Genomic DNA, 16543 nt, shown 5'->3' with positions numbered 1-16543 from the left:
TACCAGCAACAGTGTGTGAAAACCTTGTGAAGACTTACAGAAAACGTTTGACCTCTGTCATTGCCAACAAAGGATATATAACAAAGTATTGAGATGAACTTTTGATATTGACCAAATACTTATTTTCCACCATGATTTGCAAATAAATTCTTTAAAAATCAGACAATGTGATTTTCTGGATTTTTTTCCCCATTTTGTCTCTCATAGTTGAGGTATACCTATGATGAAAATTACAGGCCTCTCTCATCTTTTTAAGTGGGAGAACTTGCACAATTGGTGGCTGACTAAATACTTTTTTGCCCCACTGTATATTGATCCTAGAGAAAAACTGAATACTCCTGGTTACTATTTTAATTGTTGTATCAATTATCATATTTGTGTATAGACAACTTATAATAAGTAAGGACCATAATTTAGTGAAAACTATATACATTTTGCTCTGCAAAACTGTATTTGCTCAGAGTTATATTTATGTTTGGCTCATTTTTTACAGTATTTATTAATGTGGCTTTTTATATTTCTTCTGTGGTTTTTATCTGTCTTTGTATCTGATAGTTGTATGCTGCCCAGAGTCACTTGGGTAAGATGGGCAGCTATATAAATTTGCTAAATAAATAAATAAAAATCTAAACACACGTAAATAATAATAGAGCAATGATATCTTCTTGAACATGGAAGTTGAAATAATCAACATGCTAATTTGGGAATAAGTCTCAATCAATGCAGACGTTTATTTATTCTTAACATGTAGAATATCACATTTAATTTAGATGCTTGGTTAGAATATATGCTACATTGTGGGATAAATAGGCTGCATGACATTCAGGTTTGCACAACACATTTTCCTCTAAAAATGCACAAATGAAGACACTGTTTTGAAATTCTGGTTTGGTAAAAATAGTTGGAACAAATCACACTTCTTCTAATTTGGAAACAACATGAAGCTGTGGTTGATTTTAAACACTATCTCCTTAGGCAGAAGAAGAGAGAAAATAAAGATATTATGGTTCAAGCAGGATGAATGAACCTAGATAATGCAATTTATTTTGCCTTATCATGATTTATGAACCCATACGTCAAGCCACTATTGCTTGTTCAACAAGCTATGATTAATACTAATTTTAACATTATGTACAAACAAAGCTGTATTGTCATGGAGTCTTATTTCCATAATAACAAATAATGTAAAGCATTAAATCAAAATGGGAACATTAATTTTGACAAATATTCATGATTCTGAGTTAAGAGATTATGTGCAAATTAAAGTACATTTACGCTGCACTCAACTTTATTATGAAACCAGTTTATTTTTATGAAGCAGATGTTTTTGTTTTTAATCTGTACTTCTACTTCATTAATTGTCCAATAAATTCTTTCAGGTCTTTAGGTGAAGATAATTAAACACTGCCCTAATTAAGCAATTTCTATTAATGTTTTGATGTGTTCTACAAGTATATTGGATTTACATCATTCTTCATTATCATGGTCTACAATCTGACCTCATTTTCACTCATTCCAACTTTTCACAACATTGTCAAACATCTTGCCCCAATTTGCTTTCTTTGAAAAAGTTGGTAGTAGGTACTGAGTAACTCATCAATTACCTTCTGAGAAGAACAATGAATGAGCGGAATCCTTTATCTTGTTTTGTCTATCAAAGATATATCATTATTTTATAGCAGTTTGGAACTAAAATTACATGATGTAATCAAGATTAATAAAAAACGGTAACACCAAAAATCAGGCAAAATAAAAAATCAAATGTGAGTTTAGAACTGATTATTAAATTATTATATTTTCATACCTTCCAAAGGATCTTTATTCAACCCCAGTTGACTTATAATATATCTAGGAATGTCAGTTTTAATGCCTTGCCCCTCTTTTGCATGTCCTTCTGCAGCTTCCAAAAGATAGTAAAATTCTTCAGGATCAAACTCCTAATAAAAGAAAAGCATTAATTGGAGATTTCACCCTTACCCCCAGTGTACTTTAATTTGCTTCTTTCTGCAGGAAAAGAAACATTTCTTTTTTATGGTTGTTATTATTTTTAATTAACTCCTTATAAAAACAATTTTAAGTACAGCAGCTCCACGTGTTGTAAACATGACCACTGCAATAGCCATCTTGTATTTGTTCTGCAGTGGAGAGTGAAGAAGAGAAATGAAAATTACACATAACTTCTTAGCAGACAATTAGCAGACCCTAGAGAACCTGCAAATTCAGTATTCATTCTGAACATTTATTAGGTATCTATTAAATCAGATGTAATGAAGCGGTCCTATTTTCAACAAGATCTGAGGAGTGTCCACTCATCATTGTCTATTAATACAGGAAACTGCTCAATTTACTGGACAGATAGTTTAATCAATTAATAAATAATTATCTTTTATGATTTATATCCTGGCTTCTTCCCTTAGGGAACTAATTTCATGGAGTTTTGAAAATGGCAAGAATGATTGCATTTTTTTTTCTGTAGGACCAACTCATTTTATTGAAATTTAGAGCATATCTTCCATATAGACCCACAATACTTCATTTGAATTTAACTTAACTCTGAACACATTTAAGCATAAAATTAATTCTGTACAAACACCACACAGCAACCAAAACAATGTATACTATTAAAACAACAATACTAATGGAACAGAACTCATGCATTTAGGCCAGAGGCCACAAAGCTGAAACATTTGCATTCTGTTTTTCCAACTTTCAGACACATCCAAAGAAAAATAAAGCCAAAGGAACAATTATTCCATTACTATTTAATGTATACCTAGCACCCATATCTTAGACTAGAATTTGTCAGATAATCTTAACAAACTAAAAATGTACTAAAACCAATAGTACACAACTAACCTACAACACTCATTCTTTGGAGCCCTTCCATTGACCTTCACTGGCTATCCAAAATGTTTAAACTGAAAATAATCTTACCAAACATTCAAGTAAACGAGCAGGACGTGCAATGACTATAAGTATTTTTCGGACAAGCTGCTTAATAAATGCCAGTTCTCCACTTTCTGATCGTTCTTGAGCCTGTTAAAGAAGCATTAAAATATTCTTAGTAAAAATAAAAATAGTCCAATAAACATGGACACAGAGGAACATTAATATGATAGACGAAACATAATGAATTAAATGAACTATATATTATTTCAACATAATCATTTCAACAATCTTGTAACATTCAAGAAACCCAATACATTTGCAAGTGAACTATTTACTGTTTAGTATTAACTGATATTTACCATTTATTGTTTGTTAACTAGATTTGTATGGAATAGGAAATTACCGCCTAGGGGGTCAAACATCTTAGTTTAAATTAACAGTGAAAGCTGGAGAAGAAATTAGAGAAATAGATGTAGTGTAAAAGGAACCCCAAAGATTTGCTCATTTAGGGCAGTTTTACCAGAATGTGTGACCCCAGAAAGCTTGGATGTGGCCTCCAGAGCACCTTTAAACTTAGGGAAGGAACAATAAATGAATGATCTAAGTGAGATAAATGGGAAAATAAATTCTATATAATCAAAAAAGAATTGAATTCTATCTATAAAGTCTATATAATCAGAAAAAAATTTGTCAGCATTTACAACAACAAAAAACCTTTTTTCAAAAAGATCAGAAAAGAATTTGCAAGAAATTTTGTACTGCATCTCAAATTTGTCTTGTAAGAGTAAACTTCCAGAGATCTAATAAATGCAAAAAAGCCATATGTTGTTTTCCTGGTGAAAGATTCTGACATGCCTTTGTTCGTATCTCAAGAAGATACTTCTTTGCTTCACTAAAAGGAGTGGCAGGATAAAGTTTTGATCCCATCCACTACTTACTCTCCACAATGATGGATGGTTTTTTGTGTGTGGGATTGAATTAAACAGGTTACAAGTGCACTCCTAGTCATTTGGTTTTAAAACTTTTTTTATTATTCATGCATAAAATTTGTATAGATACTTATTCATAATTAAAATAAAACTAATAATTAAGGTCTGGATAGATTTTCAATTCTGTTTTCCCACGCACTAATTATTCATTATGTATTTAAATGCTTCTGAAAAGATAAGAGAAATGGATAAGTTATTTTAACTGTCTATGTTTCAGAGATAGCCATCTAAATGCTACCTACTGAATGTATTACTATTGGTATCAAAGGCTTAAATCTGAAACACTAGGTGAGCTTGTAAACAAAGCTTTCATGAAGTGAAAGAAAAATGCCAAAAGAACTCAGTTAACCTTGACCTGAGAACTACTGAAATGTCAGCTAAACAAAACTGTTCAGATGCCTTGTGACTTCCCTAGGCCATGCTCTGCAATCACAATGTGCCAAGCAGCAGGGGACACAGCCATCTACTGAATGTCACAGCTGGGTACTGACTGAAATGCATCACCAAAATCCTAAACTGTATTCCCACAATTTAGTTCCAACAAACAGCAGGCCTTCCTGCAAGACTACATGGTTGAGAAACACAGTAAATCAGACAGGAAATAGAGGATACATAAATGAAAGCCATAAAAGTGCCATTTGATTCTAAAGATGCTGTTTATAAATGTGCTTCAGAATCAATGGTAATCCTATCCCAAATTTAACAATATCAAAATCATCCTCTGAATTAAAGTATTTTTCTTTAAAATTCAATTACAGTGTTAGGTTAAAAACTGCAGCATTATTTAAATATCTGATTCTCTTTACTGATTTACCACATTCAACCACATTTTTTTCAGAAATACTTGTTTATATTGTACTAGAATGGATAACAGAGACACATTTGTCTATAAAAATACAGAAACAAATATTCCAATCAACCAAACACATTGACATGCAAAGTACTTCCAAAATTATGAAACCTTCATGCATTCTACTCATACATTTTAAACATCTAAAGAATATTAACTAGCAGAGTAATTGACAGTGACTCCATGTCAAAGAAAGGACTTGAAAAAATTTAAGAGACTCAATATCTGCTGCCCCAAATGTCCATAATAAGGATTTAAGCAGCAAACTTACTGACCATTTTCACAATACACTAACTGGACTAGAAATAGTTACTGCTACATTCTGATATGTCTATGTTCTATGGAATGCTTCAAAGACTCCTGGCGCTGAAGCAAATCTGTCTTTAATTAAAGATCAGTGTTAAAAATCAATCAGAATTTTAGAAATCCCATAAAGTGAATTGAAATTTAGGATGCTTTTACCATAATATCATAAATCCTTTGTTCTTGCCCATTTCCTCCTTTCATCTAATCTGAAGGAAAATTAAGCAGTTGTATGGAATTTTGGAAAATTAGCAATCATAACATAGTCTCTTTCATGCACTTCTCTTACAAATTTAATTATTTAATAGAATGAGTTCAATTAAACAAGAGATACTCCATTTTTGCACAGAAAAGACCATTTTAGCTGAAGTACAGAATGAATGTATACATTATATAAGTTTAGACCCTTTATAAACCAATCATTTCCAAACTTGGAGGTCCCTAGAACAGCTGCCAAGGTCACTAAATTCAACATGCCCATTTAAAGAACTATATACATTTAAGCATTATTTTATAAAAACATAGAAGGGCCATATTTTCACAACTGTATTTTTAAATTGAGAAAGCCAGTTTGGTGTAGTGGTTTCTAGGCTAGAAACTGGGAGACCAGGAGTTCTAGTCCCACTTTCGGTACAAAGCCAGCTGGGTGATCTTGGGCTGGTCATTCTCTCTCAGCCCTAGGAAGGAGGCAATGGCAAACCACTTCTGAAAAACCTTGCCAAGAAAGCTGCAGGGACTAGTCCAGGCAGTCACCAGGAGTCAACACTGATTTGAAGGCACAAAATAAATAAAGAAACAAAGAAACATTGCTTAGCAATTTATGAAACTTTAGTTGGTCATACCTCTTGTAGGAGCTTATCCAATTTGTGCTGTAATTCAAAGAAATATCGTGAGGTGATAAGACCCTGATGAGATTTATCCAAGCAATCACGACCCAGTTCAATGATCTGATGGTGGGTGAAGCTGAGGACTCCATCTGCCAGGGGAAGGATGTTCTCAGGTGAATGGTTGGTAATAATCTCCTGAAGCCTTTCTTCCATCTGAGCAGTAGCCTATATAAAATATATTTTATAGACTTAATCAAGGTATTAATGAATTTAAGCTTCTAAATCAAAATCTGCAGAAAAGCAAATGCAACAACTGATTCCAAGAGCTATAACATTCATCCATGAGTATATACTGTAATATTTTTTTAAAGTATATACTCACGGATAAGCTCATCTGCGGATTAGAAGACCCTCACATTTTTAACCAAAATACTATGAAAAATGTGGGTCAGCTTATTCATGGGTGGCACATTTTTCATGGTATTTTGGTTAAAAATTCTAGGGTTGGCTTATCGACAGATGGTCTTATATGCAAATATATATGGTATGTATATCCCTTTTCTAAACCATGATAACTGACAACAACACAGAACACTTTCCAAAACATGTTGTCAGTATGATTGTTCCTGAATCTTACTGCTTTAAGCTTTCTGAAACTTAAAAGAACAATGCTATTTAATTATTTTTGGTTTATTTTCATCTGATGTATTAAGTATAATAGAAAACACTTTTTCCATATGAAATTAATACTAGATACGATTTATATTCTTTATTACCTTAGGAAATCTTTCTTTGTACACATGGTTCATCATAATAATTTCATGATCACAGCAGGCTGGAGGACGTCCAGGACTGCAAGGAAAGAAATTAACTCTTAAATCTCATACTAAATTAACTTAAATTTTATGTTCCATCTTTTCCACAGTCAGTCAGTCAGTCAGTCAGTCAGTCAGTCAGTCAGTCAGTCAGTCAGTCAGTCTACTACAAGTCATAATATCCCCAAATATGGGGACAGTTCCTGTTTACTGTTCCAGCCAGCCAACAATACCCTATTTTACTTGACTTCTAACTGACTGACCATTTTTTGTCTACATTTTATTAGCACTCCACACCTACTGCACATACTCAATTAGCCTTCCGCAAAAAAATTGCTTTGTTCTACAAATTTTGCAGTTCTCTCAATCCTGCTAATATGTTTTAATTTTCTGTTAATGGTGCCAATTTGTCTACACAACCACAGATAAAACATAATATCTTCTAACAGTATTTCAATACATTGAAAAAATTTAGACTATTATTAAGCAATAACTTCATCATCCAATCAATATTGGTATTATTAGTCATTTAACCACATTTGGAAGGTTTATATATTGATAAACATACTAAACAATGACTCACATAGGAGGTGGTAGGACAGACAGATATGCTGAAGCCAGGTCTGATATGTTGTTTCCCATATTAGAGATCAGTACTAATAAATATTGTACTGAGCAAGAAAGGACAAATGCTGCAGTAAAATTCTTGACAAGACTTCTAATTTATCTTTTTGCAAGTTCAAAGGAACATTTTTAACAGAAAAACTTCGGCTGGGAGTGAGTTACCTCTTAATACACAAGATGAAGCTAAGTCTCTTGTGACCCCTTAAAGGCTATTGTTCCTGATCTTTAAAGTGCTACAACATTCTTTATTGCCTTTGGATTTATTCTAAGTGTTATGAAAAGAGCAGTACAAATAATCCATACATGTTTTTTTTTTGTTTAATGTTACCATGAAACATTTGAAAAAATGAATTAATGTGAGTTCTAAATTTGTATAGGTAGAGTTTAATGAACAAGGGAAACAAGTATATCACTAAGTCAATTACATTTTTTTTTTTGTGGTTTCTCCACTATTTGGTTGTGCCTGGAGGCCAAGACTATAAGAATTTTGTTGGCATACTGTACTTTCATCAGGAAAATCATTCTGGTAAAAGGAAATGTTGGCATATATATACTTAGCAGTAGGAGGTGGACTTTGAAATATTTAATGAGTAACTTATATATCTGTCAAAACAAATGACAAGTATCCATTGCAAAAATGAGATCAGCAATGTTTACCTCTTCTCACTCAACAGATTAAAATTCCTCTCAATGAAACAGAATGTAGTATAGCAAGACCTGATTGTGACATATCAGCTTATCTGTATCAATCTAGCCTAGTCCTGAAACAATATTTCTCTTTCCCAAAATCTATATACTTTCATTAATTTCTGATTAAAGTAATAGATGATACCAAAGAAATCTGATCAGAGTTCATTGCATGCTTACATTAGATTGACTTGGTTATACCGACACACAAATTACAGTCCCCTGTTCTATTATATTGTGCTGCTGTTCAATAAAACCAAAGTAGCAAACCACGGACATGATAAAAACAAGTTTTCTCCTGCAAATACTCTATTCCATATCTCATATTCCACTAATCATGAACACAGCATTTTATTAAAACTTATAAAGTACTCATATGTTTTAATAACAAAAGTATATATATAAATATGTCTTTTTTAAAATTTGGAGATTCCATATAATTTACAATGCCATTCAATGTATTTAAAAAATAAAGATATACATCATCAAATTTTGTAATGTCTACTGATAATCATTTTTCTAAAGTATATTAAACTAGAAATTCACCAGAATGAAAATTATGAACTTAAGATAAAGACTTTATACAAATATTGCAGAATTTAACATTAGAAAGCACCTTTTGGAATCTAGTATGCATTTCAAACAACAATATAAGACATAATAAATTAAACTTCTTTGCATCTCAAATATTAGTACAAATCTATTAATACTGTTTGTGTGTGTATGCATCATTTTTCACAAATTCCTATACTAAGATACAGTTCATACTTCTAGACAAGTTAACCTACCTGAGGCTTCTGGATCGCGGCCTCATTTGAGTGGTCCTACATCTATTATCACTGGCAATGCTTTCAGTAGCACAGAAATGTTTAGATAAAAAATGAAGTTCATCTGGCGTTGGCTGATATGGTAACTGGTGTAACTTCTCTTGGGAAGAACAGGATGACTACAATAAACATGTGAAATATTAATTTGTACCAACATTTTCAAAGTTTCAAAATAAAAATGTGCTCTTCTCACTCCTTAGCAACAATAAGATTATACAAACGTGGTTCTTTTTACATGTAGATGTACAATCTTGCATTTCTAAATTAACAAGGTAAATTTTTCATACCAACCATAACATGTGCTAAGTAAAAGCACTTGGAAATCAAATTCACAAATTAGAACATTTGCTTCCTGAAAAGTTGCTTGTGTTTATGACTTTGTTTAAAAAATAACATTAAAAAATCAACTGTGAAAAAAGCTCCTAATGAAAGACAGGTTTTCTGTTAATTTTCTGTTTACTATCTCACACATATTCTAGTGAAATGAGCTTTGGTCACAGTTTCAAATTGATGAGTATTTAGGGTAGAGTCATCATTTCAATGACACATGATGCAAAATCTCTCTGGAAATGTCTTACTGAAGCAGTTTATTACAAGATATTTTCCAAAAATTTTAAAACAATAGCAGAAATGTCAAAATAAATAATCTAATAATGGCTGGAATGTAATTAATTATAATTCCTTCTGTTTTTTTCAAATACCATTCATCATAAACATAAATATTAATAAAGTCAAGTTTTACCTATTAAGACAGTATTCCATAATGCTTAGGCAACCAAGCATATTTTTCAATGAATATGACAGACTCTATTAAAACATGGGTTTATTTTAGGGGAAGTAGGATTCAAATTTATCAATGCAAAAATGATTACATAATGGCTAATGCATCATCAAGTCTCGCATAAATAATAATAAGAGGTTTAGACAAAGTATCATTCAGTTCTCAACACCACCAGATAGATCTTACTTTCCATAATTCAAATACAAGACTTTTTAGAGTAAATTATTCAAAGTCTTTTACATGGATGGACACTTCCATCAGCTGTATATTTAGGTCACATAAATATCTCCATCTCTTTTACCAAAGCATTTACAAATTCTATTTTTAAGGTAATTGAAATTGTCACTACTACAGCCATATTGCGACCATATAAGGATACATACTCCTTCCTGTATCTCATTTATTTATTTACTTATTTATTTATTATATTAGAAGTTTTCAGGTTGATATTGTTCAGTTATAACTTGTTTGACTAGACTTGTTGAGGATAGCAGCTAACCTAGGCTATAAATACAGAAAGCACTGACTTCTTCAGTACTTCCAGTTCTAATGAACAGAAAGAAAAGAAGTCATTCTAGGTGATTGGGTTACTCAGTATTAAAGCCACAATGAGTATTCAATTTAAATCAAACAAAGTACATTTTATTCAGTAATGTTTGCTAGAATTCTTATAAAAGAAAATAAAAAATAAAGATTCTGTCTACTGTTGTAGAGGTTACATAATTAAGTGGTAGAAATGTCCAAAATATTTTAAGTTCAAATTGTTTGGAGAGCAAAATGCCCTGCTTGAGCTTGAGATCATCTGTTCCAATGCTATTCTGATCTTATTGAAAATGGTTAAAATGGTTTGACTTTGAAATGTACTGCAAATTTCTAGTTCACATGCCCAGTCACTGGATGTTCTACCATCACCGCTCAGTTTCTATCTATCTAGTAGAAAATATGGCACAACCAGTCCCTATAACTAAACCAAGCTTCTCAACAGGTTACTAAATCTAAACTTCAATAGTTTCACACATGTACAGACTGACAGTGATACACAGTTTATTCTTTACCTGTAAATACTACCAAAAGTTCAGAGTTTTCTAAAAGAGCTGAATCCAAGAATGTGTTACAGAAAGAAAACAATATGAAATCACTTACTGAAACTGTTGAGCTGGGGGTATTTGTACCATAGCCAGAAGAAGGGAGAGATGCAAGTGACCAACGTCGTCCATCAGTCCTATTGGGTATTTGAGTTTAGTCACAAAGACAACACCAGTTTTACTATGCCAAAAATTTCAAATAGACTTTATGGAATAATATGAGAAATAGGAAAATATAGCACTATAAGCCTTATTCAATGTATTTCTTTAAAAGCATGTGCAAAAGTTTGGTACTGAATGGAAGATTTTACAATACTGATTAGCCAATTCAAAATGCTGACTAGGAAGAGAATAGAGAAAACAATGGATAACCATGGCAATCTACTAAATGTAACACATGTAGATTGACAGTTAAAGTGAACCCAAAATTTTAATTGTTTTACTTGCAATCTGAAGCAGATACCATTATATTTTTGGTAAAATACTAATAGCGTGGGACAATTTTTAATTTTTAGTGCATGTAATGAAACTTGAGACAGAATTACCAACCTAGTTTCATAACCAGCCACACTTAAATATCTAACACATACATAGCTATTACCTATGCTTTAAATTTCACTACCAAGCAATACTATTCTCACTTTATATCCCAGACAAACATCAACACTATGCAAAGCAGGTAACTTAACCAAGCTATAAATTGTAAAGCAAGTTACATGCATAATATAAATGATATAATTAAGCGTCATATAAGGAATCCCTCCTCGCCATTGCTCAGTATTCAGCATGCAGAAACAAAACTATATTTAGTCTTGTATGTGAATGTAATACTTTATCGACCTCAGAGATATGTGCCCAATCAGACCAGGCTGAACAGTCTAAGCACAAACACATGCACAAGGAAACACACCACACTAGCACTCCTTGTTTTCTGTCTATGAGGCAAATGAAGCAAGCAGAAAATGGAACAGCTGCAGGTTGTATCTGGACTTGCTCTGATGACATATTCAGCCTTGCCTAGACATGGCTGCAACAGTGACCACAGCTTGTACAGGGAAGAGATAGTTACCTCTCATTTCGATGCCCATGACTGTAGTGTAATTGTACCAAATATGTTTAGAAAGAAACACAGAAGAACAACTTTTTAAATAAAGGTAAATAACAAGTTACACAGAATCTTCAAATAATTTAAACAAGCGGGGTTAATGTCTACAGTTAAAGTAAATCTGGCTACCAATGTTACAATTTTTGATGTGCAGAGAGATACTTAAGTGAATGATGCAAAATTCTAATTCTGTCCTGCTTGTTCAAAATCATTTTCTATTTAACATCTTATGGCAAGACCCTGCTACCTCTTCAATATTTATACAAACGTTCTGCAAGTGAAGTTTTTGATAATGCTATGGAGGTGATCTACTCCTAATGTTCTCTCATGAAGAAGAAGATGGGCCACATCTTGTCATGCTGCAACATTCCCAGAAAAGTCTAGAAAAACAATGCAACTAGCAACAAGAAAGTATGATTGAACCAATTGACTTCTGGCATCAGATAAACATCAGTTGCTCCCGAATTATGTTGGCTTTTAAAGGTTTCAGTAGAGAACACTATTAGAAGGGGGAAGGGAGGTTATCGACTACATACAAAGCAAACATATTAATCATTTTAGCATCAAATCTCACATTGTTATTTATCTTTGCATATATTCCAGTCAGCATTCTTCTACATGCAGACCAATCCACTACTTATATTATAGAATGGTTGGGAATAGACAACATTTTATAGAGAGACAGTGGCCCACTACCACAACACAATTTGTGGCAGAGCTAGTTTGCACATTACTCTCTTTCAACATATCTTATAAAATTTTATTCTTCAGTTTATGAACGAGAGGTTTCAAAATTGTGACAGGTGCCAATACACCCACTAGTATTATTTGGGAAAGTTGATTTATATGTTCCTGCTTATATGTTCCTGTTTATATGTTAAAGTCCTATACTTATTTTTCTGCATCCTAAAGTACATTTAAATTTTTATGAAAAGAGTTATGCTTTTAATATGAACCTGAATTTTAGTTACTATAGGTATGGAAGGATATTAAGATACATGTTCTGAAGCCTAACATATTTTATATAAGATGTTAAATGGTTCTTACAACTTTCATCATTATCATCAAACATATGTACCCAAAATAATTTTCTGCTAATAATTCTGATGTTATAAGCATATAAAATACATTCTCCTACCTTCGTGCAAAAGAAAAGTGGGCTGAGGCACTAGGAGAAAAATTTCTAGGGCTGTCTTGAGGACTGCTGCCTGTTGTGAACAAGATAAATATAAAATCTCTTAACGAAAAGCTCCATAAATCATGAGGTTCAACAAGAAATTGAATAAATACTAATTATTATTTCTCATTTAGATGCCCCTTATTGCCACATCTCCCATACTATATACACTTACATGAAACTGAGTTGTGGTTTAATTAAAATATCTGGCAAGGAAGCTGAAGGGTGGTGTCCTGACTCAATGGTGTTATTAGTAATAATTGGGTGTGAAATCTACCACTTTTCATCGACAAACATAATCTTTCCTCTAGACTGATAATAAATAAATGCAAAGGAAAATGCAGTAAGTTTGAGATGAATAACCAGTTTTTTTTTTTAATCAGGGACCTTATTTCTTCAAGGAGCCACATGGTTGGTGGACTGAAGCAACAAGTCAATGAAACCAAACTTAAAATGGATGAGTGCATGCATTATTTTCTTCTGAAATGTCCTTTTTTGCTCAGCAGAAAAATATAGTTTCATCAAGTCCACAAGCATTTATGAACCTAAGGTAAAAAACTTGTTTTCAATCCATTAAATAACATTAGTTCTCCAGATTACAATACCTCCACATATTATTTATTTATACATTTTTATAATGCCTTCCTGTGAGAAAAAAGTCTTAACCCAAAGTATATAATTAGAGCAAAACAGAATAATAAAATACAAATTACAGTAAGTAAAAAATCAATATAAAAATATTTTAAAATTTCTCCCAGTTACAGAAATACATATAGTAAAACCTCATTTTAGCAGATTGTTTTAAAGAAAAGGAAAAAAAACCCTCAATTAATTAATTAAAATTAATTTAAGCAGTCACCATCAAGGTGAAGGGGGGGGGCTTTTGTGTTTAATTTATTGTCACAAGAAATATTTCAATAAGTACGGGAGGAAAGTGTGTATGTGACTTTTGTAGCTGGAAGAGAAATTTATTAGTTGGAACAAATTAATTTGGAAAGTTATTGACAAATTCTTTCAAGGCACTGGGAAGGATAGGAGAGGATTGGTAAAGAGTGTCAACAGCAATGGAGGTGTGTCAGAACTGGCTGGCCCAAAGCCTTGGAAGGCCACTTGTTGGGACTATGTCCTGGTGATTCTGCCATTGTCCCAGGCTGTCTGGTAGACTAGTGTAATTTTCTGCTAATAATTCTCATGTTATAAACATGTGAAACACATTCTCCTACCTTTGTGCAAAAAAAAAAAAGAAGTGGGCTGAGGCCCAAGGAGAGATTCTTAGGAAGAGCCCATTAGCTGGTCTCCACCTGCAGGACAGGTCTGATTCATGCCTGTGGGTTTGGCACAAGAGGTAATGTCACCTTTGTGGAAAAATGGCTTGTGGGGTAGAATGGTTGCCTGAGCAGGCTTGAGAAAATTGAGAAAGGTGGGTGTGCAAAAGTATGGTTATGTAAGTGGGTGCAGCGGGGGCGGGTAGCCAGACTACTGCCCCATGGTAATGGAGTTGGGTATGTTGTTCCTTGTAGAACAACAGTAGAGGGAGGGTGGGAATAATAGGCTGTTATAGTGAATCAGATCCATGCATAATAAGACCTCATTCTTCCACAACATAGAGGATGAGACATGTATCTGGTTTGCATCACAGCGACCTGATAAGTAAGGACAAAGATATAGCTCTTTCCAAGATTTACTCACTAAGTCTCTGTGTGCTTTGGCAGCCCTGATGCCAGTATCTGGAAGAGGACCCAGCAGTTACTGTTTGTGAGACTTTAGCAGTGACTAGAAGCAATGCCCTAGAGGTGGATGGCATGCATATTAAGTTGGGTCTCAAGAGACAAGATGAGGTAGCTTTTGGTCTACTGACTATCCTATTTCCTGGCAACAACCTCCCAGATCATGTTGCTGGATTAGTGGTAGAGTCCCCTAATATATTAATCCTCAGAGTCTTTAATATATCCATGCCCTGGGGATAGGATCTGAATGGACTTGAGAGTTTATTATCTCCATGGTAACCACAGACCTATGCAGTAGATCATAGGCCCAACACATACAGGCAACTACACCTTGGATATGGTCTTTACCTTGAAACAGCACATACAAAATGATCTCAATTTGGAGGATAAAGCCATCAGTCCTTTGCTGTGCACTTTCTGGTACATTAGTACACACTATTGGCTTGCTTGGCCTCAATAAGTGGATAGACTGGTTATAGTGGTCCACCCCAGGCACTTAAAGGACCCTTGGGGTTTTCTAAGGGCACTTGAGACTGAGAGCAGTCCTAGAAACAGCTCTACTGTGTGCCTTGCCTATCTCCAGAATACAGAGACAGGATGTTGGACAAGATTGGCTCTTAGTGGTCTTTTCCCCTCTCCAGATGCCCCTGAGCTCCTTGGTTAACAGAGCTGCAGAAGATGAAGCAAATGAAGAGATGTCTAGAGCAACAGTGAAGAAAAACAAAGAGATAATATGACCAATCTCACATCAATGTTCAGGAGCTGACTATGGTAATAAAAGCAGAGAAGTATATCACTTCTCTGCTCTTATTGTGCCTAGACTTGCGTCCAGCAATCCTGTTCGGCTTACGTGACCAATTTTAGGGAAGAGTGGTAAGGAGAAGGTCATCGTGCAGACTGCTGCGACATGTTTGTAAATTTATTGACAGATAAAATCACTCGCATATTCTGCACTTCACTTGGACAAAGACTAGCAACATCCAATGAAAGTATAAGGGGTTATTTTGAAGTGCTGGATTTAACAATGTGGACAGAGTCCTCTATGATGTGCTTTGGTCCATGTTCCACCTGATGGATTCATGTAGCTGGGGGAGCTATATGTGGCTGGTTGGGGAAGTAGTTAATATCTCCCTTAAGGGATGGTGCCTACTATCTTGAAAGAGGCAGCATGTGCCCCCTCCTGCAGAGGTCATTTGTCAAGACTTTTGTTGCAACAACCCAAAAACACGTAAGCAGTTAACCCAAAGAGCAAATGATTTAGCACTCTGATTAGCAATATTTATTAGAAAGAATTTTAAGGTTCTGAAACACAAGACTAACAGATTTCAGCTTTAGCTCTCTCTAAATGTAGAGGCAGCAGAGAGTAGACAGAAATATTGCAATAACATAGGTCAGCTAAGAATATTTTTTTCCTACCTTGATGAAAAGCTAACAAGGAGAATTAATGTGGACAGTGAGCCTTTGGAGGAGTTTAAGTTACAAAAAGCGTCAGCAAATATGGATGCAAGAGGCTTCTTTTCTTTTTAAACCAATGACACAAACTATATCACGTATGCCGATTTGTGTCATTTGTGTGATTAAATCATTAAGCAAATAACACAAATGACATCATCTGTGGTACTTCATTTTATTTTCATAATGACATCATTAGGCAAATGGTATAAATTGATGCAATTTACATGTCAAGTGACATATGGGCATCACATATTCTGTTCTTTAGGCTATTACACATTTATTTTGTTCTATATCCTATTTTTTTAAAACAAAATTCTATATACTGCTATAAACACATCATTAAAATGAGATGGAACGTTATTCCCAAGCCTGGAAAGACCAAGGCATGTAAAGGTGATTTGG

The 16543-nt window shown here is 33.7% G+C and overlaps 1 protein-coding gene across 10 annotated transcripts in view; it reads right to left on the bottom strand.

Moving 5' to 3' along the window:
* Window positions 1-16543, bottom strand: part of MAST4 (microtubule associated serine/threonine kinase family member 4) — a 227359-nt gene that overhangs the window by 50021 nt on the left and 160795 nt on the right. For 7 of the 10 annotated variants that reach the window (XM_088130318.1, XM_088130320.1, XM_088130325.1 and 4 more), the window contains 8 exons: window positions 12921-12990; window positions 11747-11767; window positions 10736-10814; window positions 8773-8930; window positions 6635-6710; window positions 5874-6083; window positions 2935-3036; window positions 1805-1937 (listed from right to left, as the gene is read on the bottom strand). In XM_088130318.1, coding sequence (XP_087986444.1) covers window positions 1805-1937; window positions 2935-3036; window positions 5874-6083; window positions 6635-6710; window positions 8773-8930; window positions 10736-10814; window positions 11747-11767; window positions 12921-12990 — 849 coding nt within the window. The remainder of the gene's footprint in view (window positions 1-1804; window positions 1938-2934; window positions 3037-5873; window positions 6084-6634; window positions 6711-8772; window positions 8931-10735; window positions 10815-11746; window positions 11768-12920; window positions 12991-16543) is intronic. The other 3 variants (XM_088130319.1, XM_088130321.1, XM_007427188.4) reach the window with 1 other exon arrangement.

This window comes from Python bivittatus, unplaced genomic scaffold, assembly GCF_059951505.1.
Source record: "Python bivittatus isolate LINGU-HERP-01145 unplaced genomic scaffold, Pbiv_v1 ctg000850_np1212, whole genome shotgun sequence".
NCBI classification, from domain to species: Eukaryota; Metazoa; Chordata; class Lepidosauria; order Squamata; family Pythonidae; genus Python; species Python bivittatus.
Note: the sequence above shows the minus strand (reverse complement) of the source record. Positions and strands in the feature narration are given on the sequence as shown.